At 36.4% G+C, this 19,534-nt stretch overlaps 1 protein-coding gene across 1 annotated transcript; it reads right to left on the bottom strand.

Annotated features, from left to right (window-relative positions):
• Positions 1-614: 614 nt before the first annotated feature.
• Positions 615-19,284, bottom strand: LOC307143736 (histone-lysine N-methyltransferase SETDB1-A-like; the record flags this gene model as incomplete). Its single annotated transcript, XM_079845497.1, has 14 exons — positions 615-732; positions 2,438-2,526; positions 2,610-2,812; positions 4,080-4,307; positions 4,389-4,558; positions 5,993-6,109; positions 6,537-6,901; positions 7,406-7,640; positions 7,707-8,001; positions 10,501-10,777; positions 11,966-12,156; positions 12,259-12,332; positions 13,721-13,928; positions 19,083-19,284. The coding sequence occupies 14 exons, from the start codon at positions 19,282-19,284 to the stop codon at positions 615-617; spliced, it is 2,772 nt and encodes a 923-aa protein (XP_079701623.1).
• Between the last annotated feature and the right edge of the window lie 250 nt (positions 19,285-19,534).

Genomic DNA, 19,534 nt, shown 5'->3' with positions numbered 1-19,534 from the left:
TAATTTTATTAAGCAAGTAAAGCTCAAGTATATTTTATGTGGTAAGTATACTAATATCAATGTACTAGAAGTATACTTGGGACTAAATCGCCCCACTTTTTAGTGTATAAAAGTATGCTTTAAGTGTAACAGAAGTAAACTTTGAGTGAACTAGTTTACAAAGTTTTTCATTTGTACTGCAACTATACTAAAAGTGAACTTATAGGCATACGGATAGTTAATCAAATACACACAATAGCCACAAGTGTCTTCACAAAAAGAATGGGAAATAAATATTTATTCATTTAAATGTTGATTTTACAGTAGTAATAACTGTATTGATTTTGGTTGATACTACGGTAAGAGTTACACTGTAGTAAGTATGTTATTTTATAAATTGTATTTTTTGGTAAAATTTTTTTTTTTAAATATTTGCACATTTTATTTACACACAAATACATTGCTATTCTTAGAGGGTAAAAACGATAAAAACAAATACCACAAACTTTAATATATTGCACTATACTTTTCATATTCTATGGGTCACATTTTTGGAAATGCTCTTCCAGAATAGTGCCACACCTACATTTCTGACAGGCTGATGAAAGTCTACAACACAAACACCTCTTTAGTGATCAGAGCAGTCTTCCTTTGCACCGCAGGGAGCCACAGCAGCAGAGCAGAACCTTCCCCTCCACACTGCCCACCTCATAGTTATAATCCCACGTCAACTCCGTTCCTGCCTTGATGCGCCTGACAAAAAGAGAAGAAAGAAAAAACAGGATACAAACACAATAAGATTCTCGTCTACAAGGCAATTAATACAAGGTTTGGGGCTGTTCACACAGAATGCTTTTTACCATTCCATGGCTTTACTTTTGCATAATTTACAGATGTGTTGCGCACGAGTCTTGTGTCTTTTGCAGCGTCTCGTGCATGAGAGGCTGTTCATACAGAATGCATTGAATATGCATACAGAATGCATACAGAATGCATACAGAATGCATACACCAGCACTACAGAGAGCCTGCTGACTGGCTGCATCACCACCTGGTACGGCAACAGTACCGCCCGCAGCCGCAAAGCCCTGCAAAGGGTAGTGCGCACGGCCAGCTGCATCATCGGAGGTGAGCTTCCCTCCCTCCAGGACATTTACGCCAGGCGGTGTGTGAAGAGAGCTCAGAGGATCATCAGAGACTCTAGCCACCCGAGCCATGGGCTGCTCTCACTGCTGCCATCAGGCAGACGGTACCGTAGCATCAGATCACGCACCAGCCGACTCCAGAACAGCTTCTTCCCACAAGCAATTAGACTCCTGAACTCTTGATCCATCAGGATCATAACACACACTGGACAGAATATCACTCAGCACAACCCACTGTCGATACACACACATTATATACACATTTATATAATTTATTATTATCATATAGCACCTATTGCACATTGGATCTCTACTGTGAATAATAATGTATACTGTACATTGTATACTATTATTATTATTATTATAGCGTAATGTATATTGTTTAATGTATGTTTTAGTGTGTATATTGTTTAAAGTATATTGTTTAAAGTATATTGTTTAAAGTATATGTATATTGTAAGTATGTGTATATTGGTTAAAGCTGTGAGAACCACACTCACATTGTGTAAATTATTTATTGTTTATTGTAGAGTTTACTGTGCTGTGAGTAATTGTGGGCGCATCAGTGTAATCTGATGCTGCTCTAAATGTTGTACATGTCATGTCGTGACTACTATGTTGCTCGGAACTGCACCAAGAATTTCACCTGCTGTTGCACTTGTGTACATGGCTGTGTGACAATAAAGTGATTTGATTTGATTTGATTTTGAATAGAACTTTATACTAAATAGCTTTTTAGTAGAGTTTGTGACTAAACCTCATAGCGCCATTAGATCTTCAAACTGTCAGCAAAAATCATATAGAAGCTCCACCAGCCTCAATCGTGAATGAAGTGCTGGACATTACCTGCTATACATTTTCATAATACTTTAACAGTTGGTAACATATCCTCGGAAAAACTCTTCAGATCCAAAAGCTAATGCCTGTGTGAACCAGACCATTCACATATTTTTCCTTATCACTGCACTCATTTTCCATTTAAGCATGCACTAGACAGATGCGTCTGACCGCTTGTGGAGTCTCACAAATTCTAAAGACATGCAAATTAAAAGATCAACTTTTAAAAAAACATGCCTTTTTCATTCCACTGACCTGCATCTCAAGTTTTTAACTGCAAAACTCACGTCTGTCTAGCGTTACATGGGCAAACAATGAAAATGTGTGCAGTGGAATAGAAAAACACGTTCTGGAAAAACACTTTAGTCAGAAATCCATAGTCAGGGTTCCCAATCAAATCTTGGGTAAACATCACTCATTTTTAAGTATCAACACAATTCAATAGATAATCAAGCTGTTATAAATCAAGGAACTGACTTGCTGGCAAAGAACGCCACCCATGGGAACCGGAGATCATGAGTGTCCACAAAGATGTTCTGGACAAACAAATTTGGACTGCAGCTGTGCTGTTGAGAGAGGCAGAATTAACGGCATAAAACATCTAAAAGCGCAACATTTTTACATATTTACAGTCCTGGGTTTAGCTTACATTGATGTAGCGGCTGAGGTTGCCCTCTTGTTTAGGGTCAATGATGTAACAGGTCTCCTCGCCATTGAACAGTCTCCGGGTGTTTTTGGAAGGTAGAGCTGTCCTCGTTTTCTCAATTTGCGTGTCAGTGATTTCTAGTGGATTTACTCTTCTGTGGAAGGACTTTCTGGCAAAGTAACGCTTTGGACCTGTGGTCTCTTGTCCTAGACACACAAATTATAGACTATATATTATAAATCAGACATTTCCTCTTGTTCTGTGACCCCTCCTATAGGTTCTTCTCTTTCTATGAAAAGAGGGAAAAACATTTAGTTACACATACAAGTGAAAACACAATTGCTTGGTTATATGCAGTGTTGGGAAGGTTACTTTGGAAATGTAACAGGTTACAGATTGCAACTTACCCTATTTAAAATGTAATAAGTAGTGTCACTATTTAAATTATTTTATAAAAGTAATGTAACTGAATGTAATTCTAACAAAAGTTTTCAACTTCAAATATTTAAACCGGGCAGGGTTACCGTAACCTCTAAAAAAACAGAGATAGTTATATTTAGTTGTATAAGAAAACACACAAGTTGTATGAGAAAGTTTAGTTGTATGAGAAAACACACAATTCTAGATCATTATACTGTCGAAAAAAAAAATCTTCTTACTGATTTGAAAAACTGATACTGTAAAAATCTACATACTGTTCTTTTTACCACTACGTGTATGTGAAGGGAAAACATTATACCATATAAGGCCTAATATTGATTTCAACCCAAACTGATTCCACCAGTGTAGCCATCATAACATTCATGGAATTGTTTTTTATTTTATTTTTATAAAGAAAGTTATATTCCACCTAAGATATTGTTAAGACTCAATGACCAATCGTTGACTTAGTTGTTAATAGCTCTATTTTGCAAGTCAAAATGGGACAAACTAAAAGAGAGATTTGTCCACTAGGTGGCGCTTAAGCTTAACATTCATCATAGGAGATGCTCAGGTTCGACATTGAAACCTTCGATGTCAATAGCATTTTAATAGTTGGCAATCATATTTTGCACTGAACTTTTATATTTGCGGCCTTTTCTAATTTCTGGATTAAATGATTTTTAAATTTCCAGCACTGGGACACATTTATTTTTCACTGGTGTCAACTCTCAGACAGGTTGTAGCCTAAATGTGTGGATTTAAAGGCGATGTGGAATGATGTAATATTTGCAGACGTGCAAACTCTCAAACAAGAGAGCCAATCAAAAGCATCAGCACAGCATCACTTTAATAAACAGCCTTAAATGGCAGGAGGCTCGTGCACATCAAAAACAGACAAAGCAACAAATTAATATTATTCAACATATCCTAGCTTTTTACAGAAAATATTCAGATGTAACCCCCATTTGTAATCGTTAACTTAGTTACTCCCCAACACTTGTTATAAGTTCATTAGTTGTAAGGCTGGATATTTACACAAACACAACACACCTTTACGACTGCTAGAGTCTTCTTGGTAGAGAGTATTTTTCCGAGACTGCCCTGTCTTCATGGTTATGGTCTTCTTTTTGCTTTCGACCTCTGTGTCTGAGCAGTACGCCTCGCTCTCATAACCCTCTTTCAGTTTCTCCACCACCTCAATGAAGTCAAGGTCAGTCAAATACTCATTGCTGGACATTGTGTCATCTTCATTCACTTGGTCTTCATTTACTATTTTACCTATGAGGTGATAGATGGAGGTGATAAGGAAGTAAATGCTTTGGTCTAAAATGTTTTTGGTTCAAATGCATGATTGCTTACCAGTGAAAACGCACACGAATGTGCCCTTGGCCACATCATCTCTGCAGCGGATGCCCCATCCCTTGTGTTGTGTCATGAAGAGCTCCAGCCGCAGCTGCAGACCGTGCTGAACCAGCCTGTTGCTGCACATTCTCGGGTCACAGCGGCACAGTGGGTTACACTCGTACACCCTACAGAGATGGAAAGAGAGTAAGAGAGAAGAGCGAGGGTGTTTGAAAATGTTATTTTCAGTATTGGGGGTATGAATTACATATAAACATGAGTTAGGTAATCAGATTACTTTTTCAGGTATTGAGAAAAGTAACCCATTACTTTTAAATTCACAACAAAATATCGGAGTTACTGTTTCAAATAAGTAACACATGTTCCATGTATTGACCGAAACCTCGCCTGTCCTCTCATGTTGAGAGAAATCAGGAGTAAATAAAGAGGTCATGTGTGCACAGTGTAAACATGATGGTTATTGTAGTTCTAGACTAAATCTGAGCAGGCATTTACTCATCTCACTTGCACAAATGTGATTCAGTATTCGTCAAAATGAATAAAAATGACTCAGAATATTAGGCAAACATACAATAAATAAAAAGGTTTACCCTAATGACCTTTGATGATTCCATTAAACCATACTAATAAGGAAAAAAGACTTTAGATAAACCACATTTGTTTAATTTTTTGTTTTTATAGCTAAAATAAGTGTTGAACTTAATTCTCATGCCTCCTATTCTTCTTCAATCCAGCAGAAGGCTTCTTTATTTCATTTTTGGTGTGAAAGTGCCTTTATATTTGGCAATAATATAACTTTTTTTTATAAATCAAACAAGCTCAGTCCAGGTGAGAAAAAGTAATGCAGAAATGTCATTACACATTACTATCCATTAAAAGTAACTAATTAACGTAATTATATACTTTTTAGGGAGTACTGCAATATTGTAATGCATTACTTTAAAAGTAACTTTCCCCAATACTGGTCATTTTTGAGGTGAGAAAATTATATACTACCATTCGAAAGTTGAGGTAAGATTTTTTTTTATTCCGCAAGGATGCATTACATTGATCAAAAGTGTCAGTTAAACATTTCTAATGTAACAAGAATTATATTTAAATAAATGCTGTTCTTTTTAACTTTCTACTTATCAAAGAATCCTGAAAAAAAGTATTAAGCAGCACAACTGTTTTCAACATAATATCTATTGAGCAGCAAATCAGCATTTTAGAATGATTTCTAAAGGATACGGACACTGAAGACTGGAGTAATGATGCTGAAAATTCAGCTTTGCATCACAGGAAAAAGTACACTACATTTTATAATATATATTATTAAAATACAAAACCATAATATTTCACAATACTACGGTTTTAATGAATTTTGATAAGATAAATGCAGCCTTGGTGAGCAGAAGAAGCTTCTTTTTTAAAACATTTTAACAAAACTTTTATTAATAAAAGCGTTTCTAGTTATGACCTGGAGCAGATCATTATTATATTATTTTTGTCAATAAAATGAACACTGTAACGATGCAATACATCTGATTTTGGTGAGGAAATTCTGTTGTAATCAAACAAGAATCAGACAGACAGAAAAACAGACATAGGTTTTTTCTAACCCTGTTGGCAAGCTTGTTGGCAACCTCTTATGTGTGTATCCAGCACTAACATTAACTGGACCGCCACTGCATAAGGAGGTGGCCTCAATGGTCAGCTGGTAGCATGCGCACTTTGACCTGTCACATACAAATACAACATGTTTAATATTGATATCCATAATTTAAAATTCAATCCAATTTATACATTTATATTTAATTATGACTTGTTGGTAACCTAAAATCAACAAAAAAACTAAACATTTTATCTGTGAAGCCATGTTTAGTGTATGACATCTCAAGAATTATGATTGCTGGTTAGGAATTGGTAGATACATACTAAATCAGGGATGGGAAACTTCACTCTTGGAGGGCCACTGTCCACTGTCTAATAATCCTGGTCTAATAATTAGGTGTGTTTGATTAGGATTGGAGCTAAGCTCTGCAGGACAGTGGCCCTCCAGGACCGAAGTTGAACTCTTCCATTCCTTGAACATTCCTTTAATTTTGCAAATTTGCACACACAAATGCAGACTCGAAAAAAAAAAAAACACCCAAAAAAACGTACCTGTCCAAACAGCCATCTGTGCAGTCACAGCCGATCAAGAAGTCAAAGCTTGTATTGATGGAAACAGCTGGAGCTGGAATTCTGTGTCTGGTGTAAGTGACGTTAGGAGCAGGTGTATTGTCTACTTCATTAATACAGGGCACCGGCAACACCTCCCTACCCACTGAGATGTCCGGCAGGTAGAGGTGAGGCTGGCCGGTTGATGTGGAAGGGGGTTGGGTGCGATTCACTAGGACAAAAGGGTCCATACAGAACATTTCCAGGAAGAGGAAGTTACAACGCGTTTCAAACATGTATTCTTGCACTTCCTGCAAGTCACACAGGCTCCGCCCACATGGAGAGCAATAGAAAATGTGGGAAAACACCTAAAGAGAGCGAAGAGGAGAAATTATTAATCTGCCATAAAGAGAAACACCTTCGTTCAAAAGTTGGGGCCAGTAAGATAAAGAAAGTAATACTTTTATTAAGCAAGGATGCATTAAATTGATCAAAAGTGACAGTAAAGACATTTATAAGGTTACAAAATATTTCTATTTCAAATAAACACAAAATATTAAGCAGCAAAACTTTTCAACATTGATAATAATCAGAAATGTTTCTTCATATTAGAATGATTTCTGAAAGATCATGTGACACTGAAGACTGGAGAAATGATGCTGCAAATTTTGATCACAGGAATAAACTACATTTTAAAATATATTAAAATGGAAAACAGTTATTTTGAATTGTAACAATATATCACAATATTCCTGTATTTGTGATGAAATTTCAAAAGCAAAAACATCTTTCTGACCCAAACTTTTGAATCGTACCATACATTCAATGCAGTTGGAATGCCAAATGGATCAACTTCCTCAAACACCTCCCACCTTTCCATTGATGCGCCTCCGAGCAGTCATTCGCCGAAACTTAAAAAGCAATGGGATAAGAAGCGGATTTTGACCTCGATGCATGTTGACCTGAGACGGTCTTACCCCATCCAGACATACTGGACAACAGCGATGAATCAAGTATTTGGACTTGTACTGGTCTTGCTCTAAAACGTGCTCTTCTTCCTCAGAAACATACCCCTCTTCCTCATCAGGGGCGGGTCGTTTTGCACTTCTGGAATGTAGTGTGAGGTGGTTAGTATTCCATCCCATATTTAACAAGTACAAGCCCATTACTCACCTTATAGTGGAGGCACTGGTTGCTGTAGCAGATTCTACGGTTTGCACACTATCCTTCAACACACCAAGAGCTGGTAAGACAGGTGAGAGCATAGACAACTTCTGGAGGTTGACTTTTGGCTGGAAAGCTGCCGACGTGATATTTTGAGGGGAGATAAATGGTGCTTTGGTGACTGTGGTATCGGATTGTTGGGTCACGCGTACGGGAGCTTCTGAGGTGACCGTTGTTGAAGTAACAGTCGCTGAGGCAACTTTTGTCGAGGAGAAAGTTGTGATGTGCTGATGCACGGCATTTCCTGCTAAACAAGAAACAGAAATGGTGATAAATACTAATACAATAAAATAATACACAATAAAAATGTATAACGTAAAGTAATTTTGCAAAAGAATACAAGCATAAACAATCAGAACATTTGCAAGCAATATGTAGATATCTTTTCTGGTCTGGCATATTTTAGTCCAAGTTAAAGTGTAAAAATGTATAAGTGTCAACAAATGTTTGAAAATAAAATATCAAGGGTGGATTGCACCAATAAGGATTAATCTTAAATCTAGATTCAATCTAATAATCTAGGTTAATCTAATAATTCTGTTGCACCAAACGTTAAAACTTGATTACAATAAGCAGGTTTACATTTAAACCATCATTTTGATCCTGGATTTAATTTATATTTAAGATAGATTAATCCTGTTGCTCCATAACTTTAACCTCAGATTTAAATCTCAATTAGGGATTAACTTTAAATTTACATGTGAGGAGGTTTAAAAAAATAAAGTGCACCTACAATTAAAATATATAGATGACTGAACAGAGACAGAAACAGTGGGCGTTTTTTCAGGTCTCAGAGAGGTGTTTATTACCAATAAAAAAGAAAAATAAAGCGCATTGAGGGTTGTGGCGGCCCGTAAACGTATGCCTGATATCTATACCGATCCGTCACTCATCTCTGTGTCGTAAAAAGAAAAGAAGAGAGGAATATATTTAGCATTTAATGGCTGCAGTGATGATGAGGTGAGCACCAGTGATCGCTGCCGCGCCTCACGTTTCTCATGTCAAGATCGGAGATAGTCACTCCGCCAATCATGCCAGTTGTTTTTTCTTATCTTGGTCGTTTTGTCATACTTTATGCTGCCATATTACTCCATTAATTGATCCTAACTATTTCCATTCTTATGAAATCCGCACGTGCTGCTAGAATGTAGAATGCCTGCTTGATCAGCAATGGTCTAAGTAGTAGTTTATAAAGACAGCGGACATTTTAAGTTGATTTCCTTTATCGACAAGAGCTTGTGTTATAGAGTTTCTGATTAGAATTCATATCCCTGATTTGTTGATCTGTGTTTAAAATTAAGTGGTGCAACACAGCTCGAATTTAAAATAAAGCGAGCATCAACAAATCCTAGATTAGCTTTTAACTATGCTTAATTTAATCCTTATTGGTGCAACCCACCCTAAGGGCCCTATTTTAACGATCTGAGCACATGGTATGAAGCGCATGGCGCAGATGCACTTAGGGCTTGTCTGAATCCACTTTTACTAGTTTAACAAGGGGGAAAAACGGCCAGCGCACCAGGTGCGTGGTCCAAAAGGGTTATACCTAGTGAGTCATGGGTGTGTTTTGGGCGTAACAAGCAATAAACCAATCAGAGTCTCATCTCCCATTCCCTTTAAAAAGCCAGTAGCGCTTGCACCATGACAGAGCTGCTATATACATGGTGGAATTTGAGAGGAATCCAGAGAGGAATCCTTTTATTTGTAACATTTAAAACATTTTGTGTGCTGCTGCACGACCCTGTGTGTAATAAGCAGAGTGTACGCAAATCTATATTCTTAAATTTGATCAATAAATTAAGTTGGAAAGAATGTTTAAACATGAAACGAATCGGCAAGTAGGTGGCGGCAGGTGCCCGTCTTAATGAGCAAGTCATTGAGTCGATTCGTTCAAACGGCTGATTCATTCAAGAAACAGGCGGTTGTTTATGAATTGGTCAGTGAATCTTTGATTCAACCGATTCGTTCAAAACGCTGAATCATTCAGTAACACACTGTTGCTCTGAGATGCGTTATGGTTCTGCTGTGATCTTTGTTTGGAACTATTTTCGCTGCTGAAATCGAACTAAAGCAGTCAATATTGCATCTAAAATGTAAGTGACTTAATGTTAATTCATTGTTTATGGAACTGTCATATGAAATCAGTGTCACATTTTCAGTCGTGATGGTATTCGGGAAAATAGCACTCTTGCCCGTGTGGTGTTGCTTAACTGTATCATATGTTAAAAAAAATGTGTTTGTTTGATTTGTTGTGATTTCTCCTCGAGAGGCTGCGCGAGCGTCAACAGCGCAAGCTTGTTACCGTCAGTTCATTACATTATATATTATTATCTACTATCGATCGGCACTTACACTAAACGAATGCCGAATCATTCTTGCATTTTTGGTGATTCCCTAGATATTTTTTTTGTTTTTGAAGTTTTAATCACTTGTCCGTCGGCAAGTAAAATTCTCTTTCACTTGCCCCTTCAAAAAAAACACTTGTCCCGCACAAACGTTAATGTCGAGCCCTGCACACTGTATTGTACATTTTTATTGAAAAGATTGTGCATTATAAATATCTAATTCAGAATATTATGTATGCAGAATTAGTCACTGTTTTTTGAATTGCCGAAGATAACAATACCTGATGCATGATAATTATTGCAATATACCATTTTACTGAACGATGACACATGTCTAGTTGGGAATGTGCATACAAGAGAGAGGAAAAGTGAATGAATCACAAACACAATAAAGTTACCTGTTTTATCAGGTTGTTGAGTTTCCTGTGAAGGCGCTTGTTGCGATTTCTGTTGAATGGATTGTTGTGTTTTCTGTTGAGGCAATTGTTGCGTTTTCTGTGGAGGCGCTTGTTGCGATTTCTGTTGAATGGATTGTTGTGTTTTCTGTTGAGGCAATTGTTGCGTTTTCTGTGGAGCGGTTTGTTGCGGTTTCTCTTTAGCAAGACATTTCTTGAGATTTACAATGTGTTCCAACAGGTCTGAGCCTTTATAAACCCACTCTTTTAGCTTGTCTTTCTGGAAAAAAAGCAACAACAACAACAACGCATTTATCAGCATCAAAAAGGCAGGCTTTGGTATTATAGTAATGTCTAAAAATCAATGTGATACAGCCTATAAAATTCACCAACAAATTTATCTCCAAGATCAGAATCTCCTAAAATCTGTCAGTAGGGCTTGTCAAGTGAGTAGACTGGTTCTGGGAGAAAATTTATGAAATGCACTTCAGAATATGAAATATGTTGTGACATTCTCATGAAGTACCCACTGACTTTAATGTCCCATTGTATAAAGGCACTAAATTGTAAGATTCAGTTAGGGGTGGGCGATATATAGGTAGAAATCAGGTAGAGATTTTAGACTATTGTCTCTATCACGGTTACGCTCACGTGATGTTGCTGTGCTGCACGGTCATGAAAGCTTACCGTTTGCATGAGTTTTTAAGCATTGTAGTTTAAAATCAAGTGATTTTCAACTGTTGAAGTGCAATTTGCTGCGAAAGACAACTCATTTCAGTATATGCGTGCGATTTCTGAGAGACACCTGACATGAAGCCGCTGCTCAAAAAGCGTGTGAGAATTGAACTGAGTGCTTTTTGCTGCCTAAAAGGGCTTGAAAGGTTAAATACACATACCTATGTGTCAAAGTGACCACGTATTTGCAAGTACACACATTATGTCTTAAGTGAACGTAAACAGTTGAGATAGAAAACACACGAGTATATTGGATCTGTGCAGTCGGTCTTAAAGTGACAGCATCCAAATGTACCTGCTGCCATTATTAATGCTAATCAAACAAAAAAAAGAGACAATTTCTCACTGCTCTTGACTGAATCACTTTTGTAACTGTAATAAGAATATATGTAGCATTTCTTATTTATAGTGCTTGAAGTTTTTCAGGTAGATCTATTTTATTTATCACTGTTTACTTGTCTTCAGTAAGCTTGAGAGTTTTTTAGGCTAGTATTAGTTTTTTTAATTATTATTATTATTATATTGAAATTGGTGATACGAATTATGAAATTTCAGTGGTATCAAAAAAATGTATACCATAAAAATCTAATTTAAAGCAAACATAACTAAAAAAATATTAGTGAAATAATATTACTCGTATCGTGATATAAGATTCTGGTCATATCACCCACCCCTAGGTTGCAATCAGGTTCACAGAATAAAACTAGCAGACCACAAACAGACTTAGTTTCACCTTATAGCAGATCTGGATCAGGCTGTCATCCAACTGAACCACCGTGCAGGCCTCAAACTTTCCATTTCTCATCGCCTTGGTGTCTTGCCCTATGTTAACCATCACAGCAATGGGGTTGGGATAGACACAAAGATATTCCTTCACCTGTAACCGATTTGTCTCATCCTCAATGTCCCTCCAGACATTTTTCACTGCAAAGAAAACAAACGTTAACAAAATTCACATCTAGAAGTCAAGCGTTATCAGGGATTTTAAACTAAGACTGATATGGAGTATGAAAGTGAATCTCTTACATTGGTTGCAGACAACACAAAGTTCTGGCAGTGCCACATAAGCTGCCCGGCCATCATCATAAAACACCAAGAACCTGACAGAAACATTTAGTAAAACTTTAGAGATAAATCTCATTTTTAGGGAAATAAAATGTTCTACAAGTATACTACAGTCATCTACAAGACTAAAAGATAATGAGGTACTGATTAAGAATAAAATAAAATGATATTATGCAAATTATTTAGTGTTCCAAAAAAAGAAAGAAAAAGATTTGTACGAATTAGTGGTGCAACGGATCACAAAACTCCTGGTTTGGATAATTTTTCAGTCACGGATTAGATAATTTTTCGGATCAGTAAAAAAAAAAAGTGTGGTGGCGGGGGACAAAGACAAGTGAACAGTCAGTTATAAAATAAGAACAAATAGACATACAAATACACATTACAAGCATAGTTGAATACTATATGTTACAAAGTCTAACAGTAGCATTCAGGTACAGAAATTAATAATACAGCCTACATGTAAAATAAAACTATTTGTTTACTGTAGAAATGAAATATCGATTAATCTTTGTCAAATCTGTATTTTATCGTTTTATTAACATTAATGACACATACAACAGCAGGAATATTTTGGCTGCTGTCACTTTAAGACAGAATGCACGGACCGAATATACCGACACACATCCTGTTTCTTTTTCAACTGTGCCGGTATACAGTAATACGATATATCACGATAATGAACAGTATCGTGGGCACTTCAAAATACTGTGAATAATTATTACTATATGAATTATTCCGATTTTCAGAATGCATTTTAAGAATACTTTACCCATCAACAAAATAAGGACCAGGAGAAAAATATTGTACACTTACAAAGTTCTCAATGCTGCGGTTTGCATGTAGGGACCCTCATTATGCTACCGTGTTAGTGTGAGGCTATTTTGAGCCTTGTTAGTGGTATTAACTAGCGATTTAATTTTACTTATTCCATGCCCCATATACTAGAGTTATAAGCTAATCTGTTCTTAGAGATAAAACTCTTTACATTCGATTTTCTTGAAAACGCATCCCAGAGAACAATCTACTCGGTAACCATGTGTTAATTACTCCTAGGTTAATTTTTCACCGGAGTTGTCCTTTAAGACATAACCGAGAGAATACTTGCAGTGACGGGAATTCGACCTAATTTTGGGTGTGTGCGGCTGTGTGCACAGATAACAGAGTGCGAGTCCCAATTTTTGCCTCTTTTTACGCATTTAAAATTGCTTGAATGTGTAACGTGGCAAGACAACAAACGCGTGCAAATGATAAACTTTCACTCTATGATGGTTAAGCATAGCAATTCATCCGCAAATCACATGCATGCCAAACCATTGGGCCTATTCCGTTTGGATCACGGATAAACTGTGATCCATTGCACCCCTAATACGAATGACATGTATGAATATTTGAGTGAACAATCCCTTTTTCATAAATTCACCTCGACTGATTTGTGCGCTCAGGAAGCTCAATCAGCACGGCAGCATTAAACAAGATCTTTCCCTTTTTATCTTTGTAGCTGGCCACGACACGACAGCCAATAAACAAATCCTCAAGGACAGGACGCTTTACAGAGGCCACATGATGAGCATGCAGCAGAATCTTTCGTGAACTCTTTGTGAACTCCACCTTATATTTTTGGCCCCTCTCTAAAATGAAAATAAAAAGATGAGACAGGTCAGATTATATCATTTATAACCATGCCACAAAGAATGAAATGAAATGTCTGCTTAGCACAAAAACACGAACAAAACATTTCCATTTTTGTTTGGTAATATAGAAAATAGATCATTCTTACTCGTCGTTTGGACTTCTTGTACCGTTCCATGACACCATAAGTTGGATTTCATTTTCCCTAAAACTTCCATGTTGACCTTGAGTATCATCTCTTTATGCGATGAAGGCTTGGAGCCGAAGAAGAAGAAGAAGAAGAAGAAGAACAGTGACAGAGGACAAATACTGTTACAGGGTTCCCACTCTTTTTCAGAGATAGGAATTGCATTACAACAGGAATAAAAGACTAGGATCACAGACTTATGGACAAAAGTAATATACTCCAGAAGTATTTAAAAAGTAGTTTATGTTTTAATTTTTTTAATTAAATGTACTATATATTATTGACAGTATTCAGTCACTGTACTACACTGTCTTTTCTTTTTTGAAAAGCACACTTTATGTTATTGCATATACATATTATATTTATAAACGATTTAATACAATTCTACTGACAATCATTAGTAATTACCTAATGTATTAATATGATACCAACAAACAAACATAAACAATGCTATGAGTTTAATGTTTTACAATATACTTTTGAATAGCAAGGAAAGGTATTTTTAAAATTAAACCAACACCGCCAGTAGGTGGCAGCAGATAACGGACTCATAATGAGTGATTCATTAGAGTCATTTTCAAATGATTCGTTTAAAACGCTTATTAATTAACGAAGCAAACAACGGTCTTTGAATCACTTTCTAAAACGCTTGATTCAATGATTCGTTCCCAAACGAAACCCCACTGTATGTATTGCTAAGAAACATTCAGCTTTGTTTGGAACTATTTTTTGTTGGTGAAACAACGATAGTTTGTCTACAAAATAAGTCACTTATATTAACTTCTTGTTCAGTGAACAATCGTTTATATAAGAGCTAGTTTATTACCACAGACGACGATACAGCACACTAATCAGTGGCGCGGGAAGATGTGATGTTTTAGGTTGAGGTGCTATTTTTTCCACCACATTTCGAGTGTATAAAAAACACATCAAAACTCCAGGAAGTAGAACAAGTGTATCGGACCAAACAGCATAACGTTACACACCACATTTTAGACATTTAGATTCTGCTTGCAATAATGCAACGACGGTCTATGGGACATACATTAAGCCTTTAAATAAAAGGTTATTGAGCTGTTTACACTGTCATATACGTTACAATAAAAGAGCCTACACAGCAACAGGAAATAAAAAAAAATTAACACAGAAAACCTGCCTAACTTACCTTACACAACACAGAGAATTGCCTAATGAGTAACGTCAGAGCAGAGTGAACGATTGTTTTACGCGCGAGGGCATTGGCAACGGTCATTATATGACGTCACAATCCGCGTATGTTTAAAAAAAAGAAAAAACATAATTCGACTTATAAATATCACTTTTTATAGCCCACTTAAAGGTGTTCATTACAGATAAATTACTAAACGCTAAAAATTAATACATGTAAATTAACAAAAAATTGTTCACAATACCATACTAGTGAATGATTTGCTGAATGTGATTCACTGCATCGCGTCAGCATCTCATTTTGATTTCCCCTCTCAGAACGAAATAAAACGGGACTATGTGAAAGGATTACTGTGAAAAACAATCCATCATGGAGATGCAAGAACTGTCAACATTTCTAAAGTGATTATATGAAAACAGATTTGTTAATGTTTTTTCTAATAGCACACTTGAATAATTTTTCGTAAGGGATAATTAATCTAAAAATGAAAATTCTGTCATCACTTAGGCTATTCACTGGCCCCATTGACTTCCATAGTATCGGGGGAAAATACTATGGAAGTTAATGGGGCCAATCAACTGTTTGGTTACCGACATTCTTCAAAATATCTTCTTTTGTTTTCAGCAGAACAAAGAAATTGTATACAGTTTGAAACAACTTGAGGGTGAGTAAATGATCATAGATTGTGTGTGTGTGTGTGTGTGTGTGTGAACAATCCCTTTAACTGAAACATGGGAGAGTGGGACACAACCTAACACGGTGTTAGTTGTAACACACATGGTTTAAAACTTTCCTGGATGACAATTTACTAGTTGTCATATCAATATTATTTAGAGAAAAAATTGCAGCAAAATTAAAGGGGTCATAGAATGACATTTTTGTGCAAGTTAATATGATTCTTTAGTGTCTAAATGAAAAGTTTGTAATATACTTTAATTAAAAATTCTCATTAGTATTGTAAGAAAACACTCATTTTACCTGGTCAAAACCAGCTCAGTTTTTAGCAAGTCATTTCAGTGTATGTGACTTTAAATGATAATGAGCTTTGCTCACCCCGCCCCCTCTGCTCTGTGGGGCGTTCGGTTCGACCCGACACAACACCACAACACACGTGGAGTGTTGCCTTGACAACATTTGAGGGTATATTTTCGAGAAATAATGGCAACGGGAGTCTCTGAAGACACATCTGAGCAACCTTATCATTTTGAACCGGAGTCGGACCAGGAACAGATGACGAACCCATCGAAGTTCGAACAGGACGTTTCTGAATGGTTGGTTAACGTCATGTCACTTTGATCTATCTTTGTACTGGCAGAGTAGCGTAGTTGCTATGTGTTTACTGATGTGTTAGTTCATTGACAGATTGATGATATGTTATAAGATTTTTTTTTTTTACATTACTTCTTAATCAGTAACAGACACCGTTATAAACCATGTACAAAAGTAAGCTTAGTGTAGTGTTACCACGTTAACTTTATCACCCGAGTACACAGTTTGTAATAAACATAACGCGTTGTTCATTATAAACGTGGGATTATGAATTATATTGAGAACGTCATAAACAGAAAGCATGCCGTAATGTAACTTACCCTGTAAACTTTAGCCTCATTCATCGTGAAGCGTGCAAGCGATTTGCAAAGATTAATATAAAGGTTAATAAAACGTTACACTCACATCTTCGATCTTCCTGAGGTGCAGCAGGAACACGATCCTTTTTTCAAGAGCAGCTTATTAGCAAAACCTGCTTTATACTGACGCTTGTTTATAAAGCAGTCTGCTGAGAAATGATTGCGCAAACATTGACGTTGATCGGGGGGAATATTCCCTTCTAAAACAAAACTCAGCACTGCAGCCACTGGGTCTTCAGCAGTTCGGATTTAGGAACATCAAAATGACTGCTGTGTTCGTTATTACACCCAACAACACAACACCACAATCGCTTAGACGCCATTCTGCTCCAGAGTATCAACAATGGCGGACTGATGACAGCTCGCTCAGGGCGGGTCTGTGTTGAAACGCTGCTGTCAATCAACAATCTTGGGAGGGGCGTACACCGTGTAACGTCACACGATCAGACGGCTCGATTTGAGACAGGGGAAAATATATAAGGAGATTAAAAAAAAAAACACTGGATGTATTTTTATCAATATAGGATGGTTGTGTACAGGCACTGCCAACACACATTTCCGTATAATCAACTTGTGAAAGTGCATGTACCATTCTATGACCCCTTTAAAAAATCTTTGAAAGATAGGCCTATCACTGAACATTTATTTAATGTTCAGAAATTATTAATTATTATTATGTTTTGAACTATGCTGTATAGCTGTATTTAGCTATTTGTTTTTTTTTAGTTAGTTAATATTAGTTAGTAAAATATTTTAGTTTGTCTTGTGTATATATATTATTATATCTGATAACATTTTAAGCTGTCATTTGGTCATGTTACAATGTGCCCCTCCCATGTTACAACGTACCCCACATATGGGGCATGTTGTCACATTTCACTTAATTCTTTCAGGGTAATTCTTAATTCTTACACTGTATTAATGAAACAAAACCACATAGTTGTACTAGACGTGTGCAATTAATATGGGAAAAAATAAATACTCTGAACCCCAAGTGCATTTACACAAACTGAGGTTGTGCCCCGCTGTCCCCTACGTTTGACCACTGCATTAGAAAAGAACAATATGTCCATTGATATATTACTCCTTCTATTAATAATATGATGCAATTAGTTTATGCTAAAATAATCACCCTGCTTTCCTAATATTGATGATAAAATCCCAAAATTAAAATTCTGTCATGACTAAACCCATAAAACTTTTGATCACCTTCAAAACACAAAAGTAGATATTTTAATGAAACCTGAGAGATTTCGGTCCCACCACTGAAAGTTCATCAAAACTTGGATGTTTCAAAAGATTTATAAAGATATATAGTAAAAGAAATCCATATGAATTGAGTGGTTCAATCCAAGTCTTGTAAAGAGACACAATTGCTTTAATTTAGGCTTTCATTCATAAATAAAAAAAACCTTGATCAACACATATATGGGGGTCAACTTTTAATATTACATTGTGTTATTAATAGTCAAGTTTAAAAAATAAATTTTACAGTAAAACACTTGCAAACCTGTTTGAGTTTTAAATAAAAAATATTTCAGTCAATATTTGTCTTGTGTCTGTGGGGTACAAAAAAGGATTTCTTCATAATATTTGATTATCCAATTAAATGTTTTAATTCAAGTTTGACAAGCATGAAATCATTTGATAAGTGTATATTTAATTTTAAGTATTTTATAAAATTGAGTTGGACCAACCCAATTAAATTGGTTCAAACTGAGTTGGATCAACTCAATTAAATTTTTTCAAACTGAGTTGGACCAACTCAATTAAGTTGGTTCAAACTGAGTTGGACCAACTCAATTAAGTTGGTTCAAATTGAGTTGGACCAACTCAATTAAATTGGTTAAAGCTGAGTTGGACCAACTCAATTACATTTCATTGCGTGAATTAGTTTTTTATGAGTTGGGGCTACACATATTTATTGGATGGAAAACCTGCCCTCAATTAAATTGAGTTTGTCCAATGAGTTATTTTTTTGAGTGTATACAGTATAACGCATTAACGTAAATTGAAGCTCAAACATGATTGCGTGACGCACAAGAACCAGTGAGATTTATTCTCGAGTTACACAAGCACGTTTGAGCTTCTGCAACCAGCAAAGTTTGTTCTCACCCATTAAGCAAGCACAGTCCTCGTAGGTCCACCCTATAGAAAAGATAGAAGATACCAACTCTCATCACACCAGTGAAGGCAGATGATGGCAGAAGCATCTTTGACTGATATCTGTCTTCTCTCTGTGCCTTCTTCAGTGGGAATGTCACATTATGAGATGAAATCTCCCTCTTGATGGGACAGAAGAAGAGAGGGATGACCCTGTAATGATATCTTGACTTAAGTGTGAGCGATCGCTCACTCTGGTCCACGTGCATTGCTGAGAACAGCAAGATTACTCCTCATGATCTTCCAGAGCCGGATTCATGGCAAACATTTGTCTTTATTCTACTTCTTTAATCCTGTAGAGTTCACTTACATGGAGAGGAAGGTCTCAGTATAAAACACATCTGTGAAATGCTAATGTGTACGCTGCACTTAGAAAGAAAGCATGACCGTATTAACACTTAATTTCCAAGATAACCTGTGAAATAGCAGGACTTTTGTAAGGTGCACTGTACAAGGCTA

Source organism: Gobio gobio (genome assembly GCF_949357685.1).
Source record: "Gobio gobio genome assembly, chromosome: 20".
NCBI classification, from domain to species: domain Eukaryota; kingdom Metazoa; phylum Chordata; class Actinopteri; order Cypriniformes; family Gobionidae; genus Gobio; species Gobio gobio.
Note: the sequence above shows the minus strand (reverse complement) of the source record. Positions and strands in the feature narration are given on the sequence as shown.